Source organism: Haematobia irritans, chromosome 2 (genome assembly GCF_050003625.1).
Source record: "Haematobia irritans isolate KBUSLIRL chromosome 2, ASM5000362v1, whole genome shotgun sequence".
In the NCBI taxonomy this organism is placed as follows: Eukaryota; Metazoa; Arthropoda; class Insecta; order Diptera; family Muscidae; genus Haematobia; species Haematobia irritans.
The window spans coordinates 73,019,762-73,042,667 of NC_134398.1; the positions used below are offsets into that span (position 1 = coordinate 73,019,762).

The 22,906-nt window shown below is 35.8% G+C and overlaps 2 protein-coding genes and 2 long non-coding RNA genes across 4 annotated transcripts; 3 read left to right on the plus strand and 1 right to left on the minus strand.

The window, feature by feature from the left end:
- Positions 1-5,028: 5,028 nt before the first annotated feature.
- LOC142223054 (uncharacterized) lies at positions 5,029-5,536 on the plus strand. The gene is made up of 2 exons (XR_012718524.1): positions 5,029-5,261; positions 5,319-5,536. It is a non-coding gene; the product is annotated as an uncharacterized LOC142223054 (long non-coding RNA).
- A 6,260-nt stretch (positions 5,537-11,796) lies between these two features.
- Positions 11,797-13,320, plus strand: LOC142224646 (uncharacterized). The gene has a single exon (XM_075294426.1). It carries the CDS (start codon positions 11,797-11,799, stop codon positions 13,318-13,320), a length of 1,524 nt encoding a protein of 507 aa, XP_075150541.1.
- A 688-nt stretch (positions 13,321-14,008) lies between these two features.
- LOC142227689 (uncharacterized) lies at positions 14,009-14,680 on the plus strand. Its single transcript, XR_012719980.1, has 3 exons — positions 14,009-14,056; positions 14,117-14,409; positions 14,467-14,680. It is a non-coding gene; the product is annotated as an uncharacterized LOC142227689 (long non-coding RNA).
- A 2,277-nt stretch (positions 14,681-16,957) lies between these two features.
- On the minus strand, positions 16,958-21,556 carry G6P (Glucose-6-Phosphatase). Its single transcript, XM_075295288.1, has 5 exons — positions 21,058-21,556; positions 20,836-21,000; positions 20,301-20,781; positions 17,397-17,515; positions 16,958-17,257 (listed from the first exon to the last, which is right to left on the minus strand). The coding sequence occupies exons 1-5, from the start codon at positions 21,138-21,140 to the stop codon at positions 17,068-17,070; spliced, it is 1,038 nt and encodes a 345-aa protein (XP_075151403.1). The 5' UTR covers positions 21,141-21,556; the 3' UTR covers positions 16,958-17,067.
- Between the last annotated feature and the right edge of the window lie 1,350 nt (positions 21,557-22,906).

Here is a 22,906-nt window from a genome sequence, read left to right on the forward strand (position 1 = left end):
ATTTCAGGCATATCGAAAAGAAAATCGGGAGATCGGTCTATATGGTGGCTGTACCAAACCATCGACCAATACTCACCATTTCCAGCACACCTCTCTTTACAGTCTTAAAATATCTCTAGATTTCTAATTTCAGGCAAATTGGATAAAAACTTCGGTTCCTATAAGCCAAAGACCCCAAATTAGGACGTCTGTTTATATGCGGACTATATCAAAATCTGGACCTATATATCACATCCTCGAACTTGTCTTGTCTGCAAATAAAAATCGAATCTATGCCAAATTTCAGGATGATAGAGCCATTATTGAAGGCTGTAGCGTAAGTACAACAGAAAAACAGACGGACACGGTTATATCGTCTTAGAATTTCTCCCTGATCAAGAATATATGTTATATACTTTAAATAGTCGGAAATCGATATTTCGATGTGTTACAAACGGAATGGCAAACTTATTATACCCCCATCATCCCCATGGTGTTGGGTCAAAAAGCTTGAAAAATAGGCTGGTACTCATATTCAGGGTATCGCACCTTTGTTTTAAAGCTTTTTGAAACTGCATTAATATCAACTACTTGTTCTAAGTTTCAAGTCGATAGCTTATTTCGTTCGGAGTTAGCGGGATTTCAACAGACGGATGGACATCGCTAGATCGACTCAGAATTTCCCGACGACCCAGAATACAAACGGAATGACAAAGTTAATATACCCGCCATTCTATACTAAAAAATTTGTCTTTTTTGTCTTCACTAATGATTTTGGTATCGATTTCGAGGTTAAGAAGCGGAGAATTGAAATAAGAATTTTTAAGATAAAATTATCTTTTTTTAATTTAAATTTTGCGTACTTCATTGTAGGAAGCAACATATAATTTATTCGTTTTTCTTCATATGATATTAAAGTCCTTTAAAAAGGTGTTAACGACCACAAACATTTTCAAATTTAGTCTCGACTTCAAACGGAAATTATGCTATGTTTCAAGCAAAAATCGTGTTGAAAAACGTCTCGTATTTTAAACGCTTTTTAGCTTTGTAGCCAAGATACAAAAAGTCAACAAATTCAAAAACTAATTTTGAAGATATTTTCCGAAGTATTAAAGTCAAATTGACTTTAGAAAAAGAAAATTTCTTTCATGTTAGGATACCCAATTTTAAGTCGAAACACTTAACTATACCCAATAAACACAGGATGAGCGTTTTTCAAATGCAACAACTTTTCAGTTTGAGGGTAAATATAATTTTCAACATAAATTCAACTTGACTTGAATTCAATACATCTTCAAATTGTTTGCGAATAACTTCCAACTTGCCAAAATGTTGACGAAATCTTTGAAATGGTGTTGAAGATAATATGAGAAAACTTTGACAAAACACTACCCTAAAATGCAACGAAAAAACCATGTGGTTTTCAATACTTATTTGTGCAACGAAGTTCGTGGTCAATTGCAAGAAATAAAAAAAAATGGAAAATTTTAGACAAATAACCAAATAGTTTATAAAAATAGGTGAGTGAAAATAATAAATGAAATAAAACTTTAAGGAATTCACTAAATATATATCTCTTTGCAGAAAACTAAAATTATGGATTCTACGTTTTTGAAAACATTACAAAGCTGACAGATGAAAAAATGGTGGACAATTAACTGGAACTGCTTCAAATAGTTTATAATAATTGGTACGTCAATATGAAAAATTAAATCAACACTTTAGAGAAGTCACTAAATTTAAATCTCTTTGCAGAAAACTAAAATCTTTGGATGCTACATTCTTGCAAACATTAAGAAGCCGACCAATGAAAAATGCGTGGCTTATCGACAAGAAAAAGTTTCCAGAAACATTACAAGTGCAACCAATTAAAACTGTTAAAAACAACAAATTGTTGAAATCAACAACTTCTGGATGAAAATGTGCATCACATCGTCAGTTTAATTCATATGCTATTATCAGGTTAAAATGGATATTTTGTGAATTCATTTTGCTGGAAATCAGTTCTAATACGCGGTCCAGTACTTTCCTAATTTCAAATTGCCCGCATGTTAATAAATTTTAATGCTGTTTTATGACACCAAAAGGAAGGAAATCGAATTATCAATGCAAAAGTGTTTACTAATAATGTTTAAGACATTTAAAGTTTTGTTGTTTGTTTTTTTTTTTTTTGTTCTTATTTGTTGATATGTATAATAAGATTATTATTTACCAATTGGTATTGTAGTGTAGTGTTTTTTTTTGTTCTTATTTGTTGATATGTTTAATAAGATTATTATTTACCAATTGGTATTGTAGTGTATTATGTAGTAGTGTATTATTATATATTTTATTTTGATGAAAATGAATAAATTATACAAAATTCATAGAATTTTGGCTTTGACTTTCAATTTGAAGTGGGGATATCATTCATACAAATTTAGGTTGAAAAGTATTTGCAACGATGTTAATTTTGAATTTAACTCGCATCGAAAATTGTTAGACAAATTATTGAGTAGCGATGCATTTCAATTTGAGGATAACACTGAGATATTATTGCTAATATGTTGAATTTCACTGTTGAGGGTAATGTCTGTTTTTTGTTGAGAACGCGATTTTCTCAACAATTTCTCAACTTGAATATTACCCTAATCCTTTGAAAAAATGTTTGAAAAATTGTTGAAATTTAGCATTTTTCAAACGTTTGTGTTTATTGGGTACCCAATAAACACAGGATGAGCGTTTTTCAAATGCAACAACTTTTCAGTTTGAGGGTAAATATAATTTTCAACATAAATTCAACTTGACTTGAAATAGCTCATCTTCAATACGTCTTCAAATTGTTTGCGAATTACTTCCAATTTGCCAAAATGTTGACGAAATCTTTGAAAAGGTGTTGAAGATAATACGAGAAAACTTTGACAAAACACTACCCTAAAATGCAACGAAAAAACCATGTGGTTTTCAATAATTATTTGTGCAACGAAGTTCGTGGTCAATTGCAAGAAATTTAAAAAATGGAACATTTTAGACAAATAAATAGTTTATAAAAATAGGTAAGTGAAAATAAAAAATGAAATAAAACTTTAAGGAAGTCACTAAATGTATATCTCTTTGCAGAAAACTAAAATTATGGATTCTACGTTCTTGAAAACATTAAAAAGCTGACCGATGAAAAAATAGAGGACAATTAACTGGAACTGCTTCAAATAGTTTATAATAATTGGTACGTCAATATGAAAAATTAAATCAACACTTTAGAGAAGTCACTAAAATGAGTGGCTTATCGAAAAATGAGTGGATTATCGACAAGAAAAAGTTTCCAGAAATATTACAAGTGCAACCAATTAAAATTTGTTAAAAACAACAAATTGTTGAAATCAACTTCTGGATGAAAATGTGCATCACATCGTCAGTTTAATTCATATGCTATTATCAGTTTAAAATGGATATTTTGTGAATTCCTTCTGCTGGAAATCAATTCTAACACGCGGTCCAGTACGTTCCTAATTTCAAATTGACCACAGGTTAATAAATGTTAATGCTGTTTTATGACACCAAAAGGAAGGAAATCGAATTATCAATGCAAAAGTGTTTACTAATAATGTTTAAGATATTTAAAGTTTTGTTGTTCGTTTTTTGGTTTTCTTCTTATTTGTTGATATGTTTAATAAGATTATTATTTATCAATGTATGTAGTGTAATGTATTATTATATATTTTATTTTGATGAAAATGAATAAATTATACAAAATTCATAGAATTTTGGCTTTGACTTTCAATTTGAAGTGGGGATATCATTCATACAAATTTAGGTTGAAAAGTATTTGCAACGATGTTAATTTTGAATTTGACTCGCATCGAAAATTGTTTGACAAATTATTGAGTAGCGATGCATTTCAATTTGAGAATAACAATTGAGATTTTATTGCTAATGTGTTGAATTTCACTGTTGAGGGTAATGTCTGTTTTTGTTGAGAACGCGATTTTCTCAACAATTTCTCAACTTAAATATTACCCTAATCCTTTGAAAAATTGTTGAAATTCAACATTTTTCAAACGTTTGTGTTTATTGGGTACGCACAGAAAAAACATGTTTGGACATGGTTGCCGCATAAATTTAATACTTAGCTAGAGCATCTAATTGTCGCCGAAACCATGTATTTTGTCTTTGTAAAAATAATTTTCGAGCAGAGAAAAATGTATGCTGGCAATAAGCATTTAAATGGTTCTCAAATGCCGCAAACATGTTATATTATTTAAATGATAGAATTTGAGACCATTACATGGTCAAAAAAATCACGTACCTGACCATTCAATTTTTCGACTTTTTTGCGGGGAAAAAAGTATTATTATAGGTTACGTATAGACATGTCTAGAACCATTACATGACCATAAAGGCCATGTACATTTTTTTTCGTGACCATTTAATTTTTTAACTTTTTTGCAGCGAAGAGAATTTTATAAAAACATTGAGTAGGTACACACGATTTTCATTTTGCGCGTCAGTCGCGTGTTGATTGTTGCTTGGAATGGACGGAGAATACGGAATTACTGTGTTTTGTGTTAATTTATTTATTCAGAAGAGGCACGTGGTTTTATGTGAACACAAAAAAGGAAAGTGTAATTGAAAAAAAATTTATCTGGTTTTTGTTCTGTATTTTGCTTATGGTATAATTTATTTTTGATTTGCAGTTATATGATGCCTGCGTTTGTATATTTGATGGGCACGACGTAAAGATGGAATGATTACATATTGTTGAAATTGAAAAAAATAGAGTGTGTAAAATTATGTGATGTTTGCCTGCATGACATTATAAATATAAATAAACAATGAATTAGTTTATAAATAAATAAAATTAATTTTGTGTTTTCTTTTCTCAATTGGCGTCCTTTTTCGACGACGAAAAAAGTTTTTTCATAAAGATCAAAACATTTTAGGTTGTGACCATGTTCTTTTAACTGGAAGAAAAATATTTTTGACGAATACCATAACATTTTAGATCGTGACCATAGTCTTTTGATTCAAACTAAATTATTTTTACCATTTTTGATGAGGACACCCTGCCAGCATTTCAAAGTTCCATTTCAACCTCATCGTTACCACAGACTCGTAAATGTCACTTCAACCATCATGAAAAGGTACATCAAAAAGTACATGCAAGTAATTTGCCATCCCTACTGTTAAAAAATCCATTTTTTTTTTTGTGAAACGCCAAGCGCAACCAGCTTGTTATATTTTAATTAAATAAAAACGAAAATAAAGTTCTGAAAACATAGATTATACGCTTAAAATTGTGAAAGGTATATTGGTGAACAATTTGGTGATTTTCCAAATGGAATAAAGTGATTGTTTTTCAGATATTTTACAGACACGCTGCCTCCATGGAATAAAAACACTGGTTGATTGATAGACGCAGCAACATGTAACTCGCTACTTGTAACTCAACATCATCATTAATGCCAAAAATTATGTTAAATGTAATGTGATAGTGGTATAAATGTTATATTTTTAAGAATTTGTAAATGTTTAATCAAATTAATAAATATCTAAACAAACGTGTTTTACTCGACCACAATGATTCTTTTACAACTATCTTAAAATGCACTTTTTCTGATTGTTTGGAGGGTCCCTTATTGGCGTCGTTCTAAATTGATCTATAAAGGCACCTAATAATTGCACTCATGCGAAACATTTTTGTAGTAACTTGGCGTGGTACAACTTCTCAATAGTGACGGCGCTTTTCCGACGAGTTTTTGATGTCGTATATGATTGTTTTCGACGTAGTGGGGATTCTCAAAAGAGTCCCCAAATTCAAAAATATTGGCAGGGCAAATTTTTTTTTCTTAGAATCATGTTCACTGAGCCAACATGGTTGCAGGTGAAAATGTTACATGGTCGTCGCAAAAATAGCTCCTATCATATTATTTTACTTTATGATTGTGACAATCATGTTTCTTCCCTGCATGCAGAGTCTGGATTTATAACAACCATTTTTGATTGAGTTTTAGAGTAATCATAAACATCTCGTGTAAGTGTTCGAGAAAATGATGACATAACGCCTTGAAATTTGAAATCTAGAATCTGTAGATTTTTGCCCATATTATTCAAATCATTAGATAATACCCTCAAAAAGTGAAATTGGTCTATATCGAGGTATTACCAAAAACTACGGTTTATATGAGCCCAAATCGGGAGATCAGTCTATATTGATGCTATGCGAAAAACATGCACCGATACCCACCAAATTCAGCACACCTAATTGTGGTTCTGAAACCCCTACAGAATCTACACCCCAACTCGGAGGACGGGTTTATAAGGGGGATATATTAAAATCTGTAATCGGTAATACACAATTTATGGTCCTAAAAAACCTCTAGATTTCAAATATAAGGCAAATTGAGTGAAAACTTCGGTAGAAGCCCAAGAAGTAAACTCATAAACTCAGACATATATTGAGGCTATAGCGAAACATGGACCGATACACCCCATTTTCGACACACCTATTTGTAGTCATAAAACACCTCTAGATTCCAAATTTGTTTCAATCATTCATTCATACTTTATTTGTGATTTCAAAGCCCCATGGCCAATTATAAAAAAAATTACACAGACTACAATACAGTCTACTAAAAAATACACAAATTCAAAACAGAATTGCAGAATTCTTAATATTTACCCTAAATTCTTAAAAGTAGATATGATAAGAATACAAAGCAGTTCGCTATACTACTAAGAAATTGATAATCCAACACAAAAATAGCAAATATCTTTATCTTACCCTAAACCCATAACAATAGTAATAATATATGTAGTAACAAATTTCAATATACCAATAAACCCCCTGACAAATTAACAATAGTTCATATAGTAGTTGCAGTAATTATAATATTGCCACCAGAGTCCCCAACTAACCACAAACAATGATCACAAAACTAACAAAAAATAGTTACTAAAAATACCCACGCGTCGAAAGCTCTCAGAACCAAAGTGTTGCAATAGCCTACCACAGTACACCGAATCCGAGACACCAAACATCCTCAAGGCGTCAGGAAGGACATTAAAAGCCCGCGCAACTCTCACCTCAAAAGATCTCTCAACCAGCCCATTTTCGACCCTTGGTACGACCAATTGATTGCTCCGCGAGGAATGTGTGAATACAAATGACTGCGTCAAAAACGAAGGGCACTGATTCCTCCATACCCTATAAAATAGCATCAGACTACGAATAGATACGAGACTGTGGAACGAACACCCCACAAAGCGCTCAACAAATGGTGCTATATGAGAAAATCGATTGACCCCATAAATAAACCTTACCGCATTATTGAACGCAACCTGGACCCTATTTAAGTTATAACCAGCACAACCTGCATAAACATCCATACCATACAAGATTACCGACATCAAGATCACAGAGCCAAGATCACAGAGCCGACGGAGGGTGAAGTTGACACGCGATACGACCCAATCCACATGCTCAGCGAAACTAAGCCTGTCAACTACAACAACCCCCAAACAACTGACACTCGACACAAAGGCGATACTTTCACCACCATACCGTAGGTCCACAGCCACCGGCCTAGAGGCAAACAACACCGCCTTTGTCTTACTGGGATTAACAGAAAGGCCGTTGGCAGACATCCAACCACGAAGTGCAAGCAGCGCATGATCAATCTTCGCCTGCAGAACTTCGACAAACTGAAAGCCACCCTTAAACAGAATCTGTATATCATCGGCATATGCAAATGGGCTACACCAAGGAGCAATTACCCCAAAGCAATCATTCAAGAACATGGAGAATAGAATCGGCCCGAGAACAGACTCTTGAGCTACTCCACTCCTAACCGGCAATTCAGCTGAAGAAAAACCGCCAACACAAACATACTGCCTGCGATCCGACATATACGACGACACCAACCGACACGCACTGGGAAAAAATCCAAAAAGATCCCTAAGTTTCCTCATCAGCAGCCCATAGTCCACCCTATCAAACGCCTCCTGAAAATCCAATGAAAGAAGAACACAAAACTTCCTGTTGCTGATACTGAACCTTATCTGATCAGTAAGGCCAGCCAGCAAGGAAGAAGTAATTCACTTAGAGCGAACCCCACACTGGCAATCACTAAGGATAGGCTCAGCTGGTACCAGCTGCTGACGCATTACGTGATCCACAACCTTCGACAAAATAGGTAGCACACTGATCGGCCTTAAGTCATCGATGGAACCAGAACCAGTGGTTTTCCTTATCGGGGTGATCCTAGCTACCTTCCAATCCGAAGGGAACTTAGAAGTCATAAGGATGGTATTCACCAGATGTAAGAAAACTTCGCTTACATGAGGTGTCGTGGAAATATGGCATCTATTTACATACAATTTGAATTCAACTGTCGTTTCAATTATTTTCTTGCGACGGCAACTCTCTTCAGTTAGATGTTTATGTATTAGTTTGAATTTCACAACTTAGTTTTGTTTTAGTTAAGCTGAAGTGAAGTTGAGTCGTCACCGCGGTAAGCATTTTAATGGAATATTTATTACATGAATTGGTTGTACTATCTAAGTTTCTTTAGGAATAAAACTCTTATCCTGCCAAAAACTGATTTATATTAAAATAGAGTGTTTTAATTCCGAGGCTCAACAAAACTTTAACAATTCTTTTATTCCGCGTGAATGCTTTATACCGCGTGAGATTGCCGAAGATATGCCAAATAGTTGCAAGCCTTTAAGAAGAAGCCCAAGATTTATGACAGGAATCGTGGACGAGTTTGGAACACCACCGGAGTCACCAGAAATGAGTTCGCCTAACAAAAACGTTCCAACAAATGGAACCCATGCAGCAACGAGTACAGATCTGTCTATAGATGTACAAAAGCCTTTGGAAACAGCAACTGACCAAAACAATGAAATAAGAAACATGCAGATTAGAATAGAGGAGTTGGAGAAACTTCTAAAAAATGCCATGGATTTGCAGAATTTAAGGTCATCCCTTAACGTCATGCAAAATCAATCACAATCATTGCCAGCACCACCACAGCCGCTAACACCACACCAGCCGCCCACTAACGAGAGTTGTAATCATCGAGATATGAATTTGCGAATGGATACTCGCGAATTCAACAGAACTACGAATGTATTTCAAGATAATGCAGGAAATAATGCCATGCCATCGTTTCTACATGACATGTACTCATCTGCCACCATAGCCAATGCGATACCCAGAAATTTCGCCATGAATCCCGAAAATATGCGACAACCTGCTGTAAGAGTTGAAGATTCAAGAAACTATGTTATGCCCAGAAAACTATTAGACCTGCCCGTGTTTGCCGGAGAGCCCGAACTTTGGCCAATGTTTTCAGTGGCATACCAACAATCTACAAACGAATATGGTTACTCAAACTTTGAGAACTGCCAACGACTTCAGAAGTTCTTAAAGGGTAAAGCCTTTGAAACCGTTAAATCCTTATTAATACACCCGGTTGTAATACAGCAACTAGAATTTCATTTCGGCCGTCCTCAATTGTTAGTCGCCAGCCAGATAAAGCAGATAAGGGATATTTCACCCATACCGGAGACGGCTTTGAGTAAATTCATTTCATTTGCCATAAAGATAAAAAATTTGTCTGTATTTTTGGAATCTGCCGGTGCCGGACAACATTTGGCCAATCCGACCTTAATAGAAGAGCTGGTGTCAAAGTTACCTATGACCAGGAAAATGGAATGGGCAAGATATGCCGCAAATATCGGGCCATACCCCACGGTATCGATTTTAGCAACTGGATTAACGAAGTTGCAAGCGTGATGAGTACTATATGTGAAATAAAGCCGGAACAGGAAGTTGTGAAGAAGAAGACCGTAATGTGTACTAGTGCCACACCAAATGTGGAACAAAGTGGTTGTTTTGCCTGCACTGGTGACCATAGAATTCCCAAATGTGAAGCCTTTTTAGCAAAGGAGGTCAATGACAGATGGGCTGATGTAAAGAAGCTGAAGTTGTGTTTCTCATGTTTAGGATAGGGGCATTCAAGCCGCGAATGTCCGAGAAAGAGAGAGTGTGCAGTTCCGGGCTGTAAAAGATTTCATAATCGGCTTTTACATGAGGGACGTCATGGCACAAGAACAACTGAAGCTTGCGAGCCTAACCAGCCAGTATTAAATTGTGCTTCAGAAGCGGATGTCTCCAATTTACTATTTCGTGTAGTACCAGTTACACTTTACGGTCCAATGTCAACAGTAAGCACATACGCCTTATTAGATGACGGCTCGTCCGTATCTTTGATGGACAAATCTATTATGATACAGTTAGGAGTTCAATGTGCTCCAAGCAATTTAACATTACAATGGATAAATGGTGGATCTTCAAAAAAGACGTCGCTTATGGGTGACATTATGATTTCGGGTGCTGACAGGACTGAGAAGCATGTGTTGAGGAATATCCATGCCATAGAGAATATGGATTTGCCAACACAGAGTTTACGAAGATCGGAATTGGATAAATTTCTGTCCGAGAATATATGAATGCATGCCTCAAAGTGCTCATAGGACTAGACAACTACCATTTGGGCCTTGCTAGTGAGACCATCCAACTTAGCCCCTATGGTCCATTTGCTACGAAAACGAAATTAGGTTGGACCGTTTTTGGAAAGACAAGCAGGAATGATGCACAACCAGTTTGCCTACATGTTCGGTCGGTAGAAGTCCATGCCATAGAGGAAATGATATCCGAATTCTTTCCAACCGAAAGTTTTGGAGTACGCCCAGCACCAAGTATATAAGGAGATGATGATTCACGAGCCCGACGAATTTTGAAGAATACGACTCGAATTGTTGATGATCAATATGAAACCGGATTACTATGGAAAGCGGATAACGTCACACTACCCGATAGTTATCCTATAGCTTTAAGACGATTAGTTAATATTGAGAAAAGAATGAATCGTGACGCGTCATTTGCCGCCGACAACAGAAAAGCTATACAAGGAAATATATAAAAGGGATACGCCCGGAAACTGTCGCCATCGGAGCTGGAGTACACCAAGCCAAATATTTGGTATTTTCCTCATTTTGCCGTAGTGAACCCAAATAAGCCTAGAAAGTTGCGACTTGTCTTCGACGCTGCTGCGAAGGTGGATAACGTTTCTCTTAATTCATTTCTGCTCAAAGGACCTCAAGATCTGCAACCTTTGCCCTCGATTATATTTCGATTTGGTCTAAGACCTGTGGGAGTATGTGCTGATATAAGAGAAATGTTCCATCAGGTGTTGATTCGAAAAGAGGATAGATGTGCTCAAAGATTTCTTTGGAGGGATGGGTGCCAGGACCGATCACCTGAAGTTTATGAGATGAGGGTTATGACATTTGGGGCAGCTTGCTCGCCATGTGCAGCTCAGTATGTAAAGGTCGAAAATGCGAAACTCCAAGAGCACAAATATCTCCTTGCCGTTAAATCAATACTTGAGAACCACTATGTCGACGATTTTGTTTCGAGCTTTGAGTCGGAAGAGGAGGCGATTCTTATATCACAACAAGTCAAAGAGATACACGACCATGCCAAATTCGATTTACGTGCCTTTGTGTCCAACTCAAAGAAAGTGGTATTAGCTCTTCGTGGTAACCAATTCGCCACAACTTTCGGAGAAAACGAGATGTCAGCTGGAAAGGTCCTAGGTATGTTTTGGTGTCCTGAAAATGATGTGTTCAAGTTTCGTTTGCAATTCAACAATGTTGATACTGATGTATTGACTTCGAAACGTGCGCCTACAAGAGGGAGTTGCTCAGTATTATGATGTCCGTTTTCCGCTTGGCCTCCTCGGACACCTTATGATTGTAGCCAAGTTAATAATGAAGGAGATATGGAAATGTAAACCGGACTGGGACAGCGTTATTCCGTGTCATATAAATGATGTGTGGCTTCAGTGGAAAGATGACCTGTTGCAGATTACGAAGCTAGAAATACCAAGACACTATTTCCGTAAGTGCATGCCAAATAATGTTGAGATACATGTCTTCGTAGACGCAAGCGAATCTGCATTCGCAGCTGTTGCTTACTGGCGATACATTGACGACAACAAACAGGTATGTGTGACATTTATATCTTCGAAGACACGTTGTTCACCAATGAAGCGATTGTCCGTTCCCCGTATGGAACTGCAGGCGGCAGTGTTGGGGGTGAGGCTAATGCAAACTATTTATGAGGAACATGGTCTTGGGATAGATGGTTGCACTTTATGGAGTGATTCAATGATTAAGTCGACTCATCGTCGCTACAAACAATTTGTTGCTAACAGAGTGAATGAGATTCTAAGTGTAAGTACTCCTGACAATTGGAGATGGGTTCCGACCCAGTACAACACAGCCGATGAAGCTACAAGAATTCGCCACAAAATAGAGATGAGTGCTGATACAAAGTGGTTTACCGGCCCTACGTTCTTGACATTAGATAAGGAGTTATGGCCCTTGAATGCTATTAATGGTGAGGACAGCAACGATGAAGAAGAGATTATCAAGAAATTTGCGCTCGTTGTGGCACCAAATGAACTGATTGATATCGGGCGGTTTTCGTCATATTTAATGTTGAAGAGAACAATTGCTTGGATCTTTCGTTTCGCCGCAAGATGCAAGGGTCAGGTCTTCGGGTGTAACGAACTGTCACTTTCTGAGATAAAGAAGGCGGAAACCACTCTTATTTGCATAGCACAGATGCAATCGTATTCGGATAAAATGTTTTTATTAGAAAAGAAACGGCCTTTGCCAAAGCATTCGAATGTGAAGGGTCTCTGCCCGTTTAAGGACAAAGATGGCATTTTACGAGTCGGTGGCCGATTGAATGCTGCAAGTTGGTTGCCATACGATGTTAAACATCCAATCATATTGCACCCCAGGCATGATATGACTGCATTGATAGTTCGAGAGTACCACGAGAAATTACTTCACCAGAATAATGAAACAACCATAGCAGAAATTCGACAACATTTTTGGATACCTCGTATACGACAAGTTCTACGGAAGATTATAACCAATTGCATGAGATGTAAAATAGACAAAGTGAAAACCTTACAACCACTTATGGGCCAGTTACCATTGGACCGTTTTACACCCTTTGTAAGGCCCTTCACATATACGGGGCTTGATTATTTTGGCCCAGTGACAGTCGCTATAGGCCGAAGACAGGAGAAGAGATGGGTGGCACTGTTCACGTGTCTGACGGTGCGAGCAGTACACCTCGAAGTGGCACATGATCTTTCTACCGACGCTTGCATCCTAGCTATAAGAAATTTTATCAGCCGGAGAGGAACTCCAGTCAGGATGCGAAGCGATAACGGAAAGAATTTCGTTGGATTGAATGGAGATGCGAAACAGTTCTGAGGTTTTTGATTGCATTCGAATCCAAAATGAACTGTCAACCCGTAATATACAATGGATTTTTAATTGCCCATTGAACCCATCGGAAGGCGGAATCTGGGAACGTATGGTGAAAAGTGTAAAACGAGTTTTGAAGCAAACGGTGCATGAGAAGAGTCCTAAAGAGCACACGTTCAACAGTTTCCTCATGCAGAGAATATAGTGAACTCGAGGCCACTGACGCATATACCCATATCTGCGAAGGATGAAGAACCGATCACGCCAAATCATTTTCTCTTGGGCATACCAAATACAGTTCAGACGCCTTCTTTCGAAGATATTGACTCCCAGCCAAAGGTATTGCGTAAGCAGTGGAAGATAGCACGCCAAATGAGGGACCATTTCTGGAAGAGATGGATATTGGAGTATCTCCCAATATTAACTCGTCGCGAAAAATGATTTGTGACGTAAGTATGCCGAGAGACCAGTGGTGCAAAGGAAGAGTGATGAAAGTCATACCAGGAGCTGATGGAACAGCTCGCAGGGCAGAAGTTCGTAGTGTGGTGAATCCGACTGATTCACGGGGGTGCGGATGTCGTGGAAATATGGCATCTATTTACATACAATTTGAATTCAACTGTCGTTTCAATTATTTTCTTGCGGTGGCAACTCTCTTCAGTTAGATGTTTATGTATTAGTATGAATTTCACAACTTAGTTTGGTTTTAGTTAAGCTGAAGTGAAGTTGAGTCGTCACCGCGGTAAGCATTTTAATGGAATATTTATTACATGAATTGGTTGTACTATCTAAGTTTCTTTAGGAATAAAACTCTTATCCTGCCAAAAACTGATTTATATTAAAATAGAGTGTTTTCCCTGCCAGCATTTCAAAGTTCCATTTCAACCTCATCGTTGCCACAGACTCGTAAATGTCACTTCAACCATCATGAAAAGGTACATCAAAAAGTACATGCAAGTAATTTGCCATCCCTACTGTTAAAAAAGCCATTTTTTTTTGTGAAACGCCAAGCGCAACCAGCTTGTTATATTTTAATTAAATAAAAACGAAAATAAAGTTCTGAAAACATAGATTATACGCTTAAAAATGTGAAAGGTATATTGGTGAACAATTTGGTGATTTTCCAAATGGAATAAAGTGATTGTTTTTCAGATATTTTACAGACACGCTGCCTCCATGGAATAAAAACACTGGTTGATAGACGCAGCAACATGTAACTCGCTACTTGTAACTCAACATCATCATTAATGCCAAAAATTATGTTAAATGTAATGTGATAGTGGTATAAATGTTATATTTTTAAGAATTTGTAAATGTTTAATCAAATTAATAAATATCTAAACAAACGTGTTTTACTCGACCACAATGATTCTTTTACAACTATCTTAAAATGCACTTTTTCTGATTGTTTGGAGGGTCCCTTATTGGCGTCGTTCTAAATTGATCTATAAAGGCACCTAATAATTGCACTCATGCGAAACATTTTTGTAGTAACTTGGCGTGGTACAACTTCTCAATAGTGACGACGCTTTTCCGACGAGTTTTTGATGTCGTATATGATTGTTTTCGACGTAGTGGGGATTCTCAAAAGAGTCCCCAAATTCAAAAAATGTTGGCAGGGTTAATTCCGAGGCTCAACAAAACTTTAACATGAGGGAAAACCACCTTAAAGAACTTCAAACAAAGTCCATCACACCTCGCCGCATTCGAAGATATCGCCGAAAATGCCGAGAACAATTCCTCCATAGCTATACAACGAAAACCAAAACTACCGTGCATGTCACCGCCGCTATCAACTTCATCCTGTGCCACCGCGTCCACCATCTGGTTGTCAACAAACCTATTCAAATCGTCCAGGCCAAAATCAACAATATCGACATATCCGTCATATCTATCATCAACTACTCTACAAAATACCCTCCAATTATCTTCATTTCTATCCTCAAAGTAAGCCCTAAATGCCAAATCCCGAAGAGATAGGTGGTAAGATATGAGAGGCACATTGAACCAACCATCCACCTCACCCCTCACTCTGACAGTCCTCACCGGAAACAAAGAATTTATCCTATACAACGCCGCCATGAAAACGTCCAGCACATCAACATCCGACGTAGCGTACATACGACTAAAGTAAATGGACAAAACCTCATTCCGAACAACATCGGGTGCAATCGCCCCATAATCAATAAATCCCACAATATCCTCCATCCTCCTATTCACCATCACGCCAAGAGACACATATATAATCTACATTTGACAGTTATCAGATAGAGAAATTGCAAGTTTTTGCTACAGATTTTTCCCCAGTAAAATCTTGCAAACAAACAAAGCACCAGTACAATGTACATGTTCCGCAACTGCAATTGGAAGTTAAAAAATTAGGATTCGTTTATTGGTTTTAATGTTTTAGAAGCTGAAATTTTGAATATGCAAATAGTTACTGGATGCCGTTCACGTACTTTTCAGCAATTTTAAGCAAAGAGAGCATAATACATTCTTACTCTCTTGCCAGTTTTTACTACATATTTTTTACTGGAAATGTCCTGTGGACATATGTATATGAAAACAAAGCTGAAAAACTTTAACATTTTTAGCAAAGAAACTCTCCAAACCGTCCTTATGGAATTCAATTCCCTCAGATTCTACGAAAACCTTAACGCACTCAATGCCAAAAGGACCACAGGCTGTAGAAAAACACTAAAACCTACCATACAAAATATTAAAAGTTTGTAATATTTAGTATTTAAACCAACAATTTTTATTTATTTTTCATGTACAAGTTTTATTTTGGTTAAGGTGGGTATTAAGTTCGAGTTTAGCATCTAAAATCTCAAATAAATCAGTAAAAACTGTATAAATTTTTGCATCTTTGATGCACATTTTATTAAAACTTGTTGGGGAATAGCCCAAAGTAACTTTCGATAATGTTTATATTCTTTGTAATAGATTATTAGAGAAAAGACATAAACTTGACTGTAGTGATGATCTTTCGAATTAGTAATGTGAAACCATGCCTTGAATCTTTTCCATCCATAATTTGACAAGACTTGATAAAAAAATATAATCGTCTTCATACATATATTTGTTTGTGTTTTGTTGGAAAAACTGAACATAGTACTCATTACGGCATCACAGTTTAAAAGTCAAAGTAAAACAAAGGGCTGCCATAACACCTAATCTAAACCTATGTGCCTTGCAGAAAGTACTAATTAAGTGAAAAATCTAGTCGACACTAATAAGAAATATAGAAAGAAAATATGAAAAGGCGTTGTTCTTTTGTAACTATTATGTGTGAATGCATATTTTTATAAGCTCTGTACTTTTTCTGGAAAACAATATGGTTAATGCTAGAGTTTTCACACAATTTAAAAATCAAAGCGTCTTGAATTAGCTAGTCGGAATATAAACAGAATTATATTGCGTATATGCAAGAAAGATTGACTTGAAAGTTATTGTCCACGTCCTATAGAAAACGTCGTCGTTTATAATTACAATTCTAAACAATTCCAATCAAAATTTTTCGCGATAAGAAAATTGGAAACGATGTTTTTCGCTTGGATCACATAGTTTCTGGTTGCGGAGCAGGTTTACAAACCATTATGGCACTAAATTATGGGCCTAAGAAAGATAAAAAAATACTTAATTATTGAAAACTATTTTTAAAAATATAAACAAACAAATCTTTATTATCTACTTATTATATTAATAATATACTATACACACTAAGAACATTTCTCATTACTTCTAGAACTATCACTTGCAAATTTTTGGAAATATCGATAATAGCGTATATGAATGTATGCAATTGCGACACAGTTCATATAAGAGGAATACCCAACGGCCCAAATGCTTTGGGGTATTCTGGAGAGCTGTAAAATTTAAAAATATCAGAATGATCACTGCCGGTAAACGTTTGTAAATATTTCCATTGTTATTTTTGTAGCTGAAAGGAATTATATAAAATTCAATATGAGTTAATTTGGTCTTTTAATATACATATATTAAAATTAATCCCTTCAAAATGTGTACAGAATTTAAGCGACCGTGGGTGTCTACGTTTTCAGAAGTTTTACCATACTCACTTTTGCAGCATCGGGCAGGATAGTGAAACTCCCAATAAATAACCAAAATCGCGAAATAGAACGTAGATGGGACCTGCTTCATGGCGCATCGAAGTTACCTCTGAACACCATTTGAAAGCCTAATTGAAAAACGAATACATTTAGAAATTTTATATAGCACTCATCAAATACAAGAATAATAAAATACAAGAACGGCAACTAAGATATGCGATCGGTGACATCGTTGACTATTATATACTCTTATTTTTTAAGTGACACTATATATTGTTCTCGGGCCTTTTTTTGCTTTTTTAGATCGTCAAGAATCAAAAGTGTTGACATCGTAACAATGTCTTTTTGTTTCCCTAACTTTACGTTATATATGTTACTTTGTATTTGTGTTTACAACTAAATGTAATTATATGTATGTAAGTTTATCTTGTGGAAAGTTAAAAATTTTGTTATTAAAGTAATTGTTTTCATTTTCGTTATTAGTTATTCAAATAAAAAATATCCTTTGAGAAAATTGGAAACAAACCAACGAAACGTCAGGATGAAAATAATGAATTTTAACAGTTAAAAAGTAGACCAATAAAGCGAAAGAAACGGAATATAAAAAGAAAATGTGTGCATTTTGTCTTTTGGATTTTCACCAACTTTGCACTCTCTGTACACAATTTCAAAATATTCGGAGTGAAATTGTTGCTCTCCGTGGTCATATGAATCTAAATCGGGCGAAGGCTATATGTAAGCTGTTACTAAATATGAACCGATTTCTTCCAAAATCAATAGGGTTCTATTCTGACCCAAAATACATACTTGTGCCAAATTTTATGTTGATTGGACTAACATTGCGACTTAGAATTTGATTACAAAAATGTATTCACAGAAAAGCGGATAGAGGGACATGGCTAGATCGACTCAGGGGCCGGCCCTGAGCATTGTTGCCAAAGACACTATGTGTCTATCTCGTCTCCTTCGGGGTGTGTAAACATATGCACTAAGGCTAAATATTTGGCCAAATGAGTGTCAAACATTTTTCCAGAACCATTTTCCAAATATCTGGATTAGAGGTGTGCGGGATTATTTTCGTGAGCGTATTTTTCCGAAATTCGTTACTCACGCACACTATCGAAGAAATTAATGTCGAGACTCACGCACGACATTTGGTTGGTTAATCACGCACACTCACGCCGTTACCATCAGCGTGACTAACGACTCACGCGTGAGTCACGACAATTTCGTGTCACGTGCACACCTCTAATCTGGATAAGGGTTTTGAAAAATAATCCTACCATGATGTTATATATCCAATACGCTTAACTTAATCTTAACCGATTCTGTGAAATTAATACAATTTCGATATGTAGGATATGACTATAATATGGATAAATCATCATTGAAATTATGTGTAATATGTGGGTATTCCGACCATTTTATCCCAAATCGCAAGTCAATATGAAAGTCATGGATTATGCATTATCTAAATCGGAACCGATTTTGATCGAACTCGACACACTTAACCAGAATGCTAAATCTACTCCCTATGTCACACATAAAATCAATTGGATTTAATCTCCGGGGTAAATGTGGGTATCTTATCCATATTTGCCCCATCTAACCGATTTTGACCAAATTTGGCACACATTGCTAAAATATTAATTGTACTCTCAGTGCAATTTCACAATATTATGAGCGAAACTTTGGCCTCCGTTGTCATATGAATCTAAATCGGGCGAAACATATATGGGAACTATATCTAAATATCAAACAATTTTGACCAAATTTGGTATACATAGTAAGAATAATAATTCTACTATCTATGCAACATTTCACGTAAATCGGAGTAAAGCTATGGCCTCTGTGGTCATATGAGTGCTATATCTAAATTTGAACCAAATTTGGCCACCTACCAATTGTACTCCTTGTGCAAAATGTAGCAGAGCAGAGCAAACGAAATAAAAAGAAAATAGCATCGCGGAGCGTAGTCTTACGAGTTTGATTAAAAAGTTAATTGTATCAACTAATTTTGTAATTAAAAATTTTAAAAATTTCAATCATTGACTTAATTAACAATTCTTTCTATCTTGATTAAAATGAATTAATTGTATTAATATAGACTCCATATGGACTAGATTAAAATTTAGGAGACCTTTTTGAGTAGTTTTAAATACATATATTCATGTTCCTTATAGACAATTATAGCTCACATGCGAGTTTTCTTATATGATATGTGCTTATATCGGTTACCTATAGTGAAGGATTTATGTAATAAATGTGACAAGTAGAGTTTTTTAACCGTAATTTTTTCATTCGTGGGAAAGCGGGATTTTTTCCGATTTTCTCGGGATCCTGCTCAAAGAAAAACTTCATTTGATATGGCAAACATTCTTGGCATTTGTTCTAAAACACTATGTGTTGCAAACGTTGTTTATGTAAGGTAAAATAAATAATACATTGTTTTTAACAAGTTACTTAGTCTATTTGTCCATCGAAATGTCGGTTCATACAAATATACCTATCATAACTTACGAATATAAACCTTCCTTTAAAACAATTTTGAAAATCTGGGCTAGAACTCTCGGTAACTATTTTCGAACATAATTGAAAACTTTTACTTAAACTATTTTACTTCATAGCTTCTTTCATCGTAACGAAAACACAAAATTAATTTTTCTTGTGTATTCCTCTCTACTTACGGTACGGTCACACTGGGCAAATATTTCACAAAAATTAAAAAAGAATTTCTGGCCACAGTCAATTCAGCAAATATGTATAGTTCATATTGGACATATAACGTTACGATAGGATTAGTTTTCAAAAATGGTCTTGGAAAGAAGACACTCAGTTTGATCAAATATTTGCTTAATGTGACCATAACCTTAGTCTAAATTAATTCAATGATACTGAAACAATTTAACTTACCATCCTCACAGACCAATGGGGATCCACTCCCATATGTAACATGACAAAATATGTTCCCAATGGTAGAAAACCAGCTGTTACCACGGATAGCGCGCTTAGTAATTTGGGCAATTTTAATAAAGTCGATGTGTAACGTTGAAGGAAGTGTATTCCTGCAATCGCACAAATACTGCCCCCAATACATTGATGTAGGAACTCTCCCAGAACATATAAACGCCCACACCAGACTGCAATCAAAGGCAATGAAACCAAAGCATGTGTAAGGCAATACATTTCCACTTTGGTCAGATGACAGTATTTTCCCAATTTCAACAACAGCCAATGAAAGGTAATGAAAGCAAAAGCGGTAAGTGTAACCGAATGACTTGAAGGGAAGCCTGCACTTGTGTCACAGGCATTTACTTCAATATTAAATTGTTTAATTTTATGGACGTTGCCATATTCCTTTAACCACCAGATTGGACGATATTCGGGGGAAATCCTAGATAAACAAAGCAATTCTTAGATTAAGTGGAAAAGTGAATTTAGACATTACCATTTTATTAAAGATGTCGATACATTGAGCAAACCAACTGAGACTACCAAATGAATTAATAGTTTATGGCTAAGTGCCCCCACCAATGGCAACCATGCATCTAAAATCATTTGCGGGTCCATATAATTGTTCACGTCTCGTAGCAAGGGTTCAGCAAATCGCATTCTAAACGAGAAATGTTCTATAGAATACGGCTATCAGATTCGAGGCAGGCATACTTACTGTTTTTGAACATTTCGATTAAAATCTATTTCGAATTCGTATAGTCGTTGGAGATAAGGCAGATTAACATCAGTACGTGTCATACTGTTGAGTATTTGTTAAAATTATTGTTCAACTCGAACAGTTTGTGTAAATTTCATAAAAATATTATGTACCCTTCGCTTATATCGGAATATTTTTCTTGCACGTGTTGTTGGAGCTTGCGCACTGGTCACTATCCAATATTTGCGGCTGATGGTTGAGTCTCGAATTGAACATTGATAGTGGGCGGGGAAAAACGTTTACCACTTTTGTAGGTCAATCCAAAACATATATAAGGATATAATGGTAAACGTTTTTTTCAAATAGACGTGAAGAATGAATTATGCGAAATCTATTAACAATTGCTTTGGAATCCGATAGTATATCATAGTGTATGGCCTCAAGACAATATTAAAGGTTCTTGAGGTATCAGATATACAAGGAGAAAATTCGTTTTTCCAGAATAGAACGGCAAAGTTTAAAGCTCATATACTACACTCATAGAAAAAAGTCTGCTAAAAACAGCAGTCGACGTCTGCTGTTATATTTTTGTACTTCAGGGCCTAATGAACAACAATTTATAAAATCTTTAGGCTATAAATTTTTCCCCAAAGCATATTTAAGAACCAAAAGTAGTTTTTGGTATATTTTTGCACTGTAATATACTTACAAGCTCCTAAATACGATCAGCAAACATTTTGTTTGCTGTTATGTCTCAGTTCGATAAATATTCAGATTTTTGGTCAAATACTATAGATGTTCATAAAATATTGTTTTAATGATATAATGATAGCTCCTAAGTTGACATTTTTATTTGTTTTAGCCAAAATAAAACATGTTTTAGTGTAATCGAGCTTAAAAAATAGCAGGAAATGTTTGTTATTTCAGCAAACAGTGACTGCTGTCCCTTTTTCAGCAGACTTTCTGCTGTTTTAGCAGACTTTTCTGCTGTTCCTACTAACACATTTCTTTGGGTGTATAAGAAATGTTGGTGGGATGCAAGGTCTATTATATCTTCTAAACCTCTATTTCTATCTATTCTAGAGGTGTGCGTGTGAGTAATAGTTTAGTCACACTCACGCACGATATTGCTTGGTAGGACTCACGCACACTCACGAAAAGAAAATTTGTACTCACGCACGAAAATGTCGTGACTCACGAAAAATATCGTGACTCCAGAAAAATGTCGTGACTCACGAATAATTTTATGAGTAATTTACCTTAGCGACGTGTGTGAAAACATGAGCATTATTAAAATCGAGAGTTTTATTACACTCTTAACATCCCAGGTGTCACTAAAATTGCAAATGAATTTAACTCTTAAGGGTTTTATGTTGGTGAGCGGGATTATTTTCGTGAGCGTAAATCTTTACTCACGCACACGCACGAAGATATTATTTTCGTGACTCACGCTCACGCGCGACATTTTTGTTTGTTATCACGCTCACGTACACTCAAGCCGTTGCCATGAGTCGTGAGTCACGACATTTTCGTGTCACGTGTTCACACCTCTAATCTATTCCATAATGAAGCCATGGGGATTTTTAGAGAAATTGCCTAAGAAAAGTTTAATATACAAAACGGTACCGAGCACAAATAAATGACATATTAAAAATCTTTCTCAAGGCATTGAACCCGATGAAAAGACCATTGTTATCTTTTTAAAGCATTCAAACACAGTAATTTATTGAACAAAAACTTTTTTCAACATAAACTAAAAAATGTACATTAATATAAAAAATGTTTCTAGTAATATATAATAAAACGTAAAATATTTTCACCATTAAAAGAGGAAGCTGAGTGTATATAGCCTATTTTTATTTTGCAA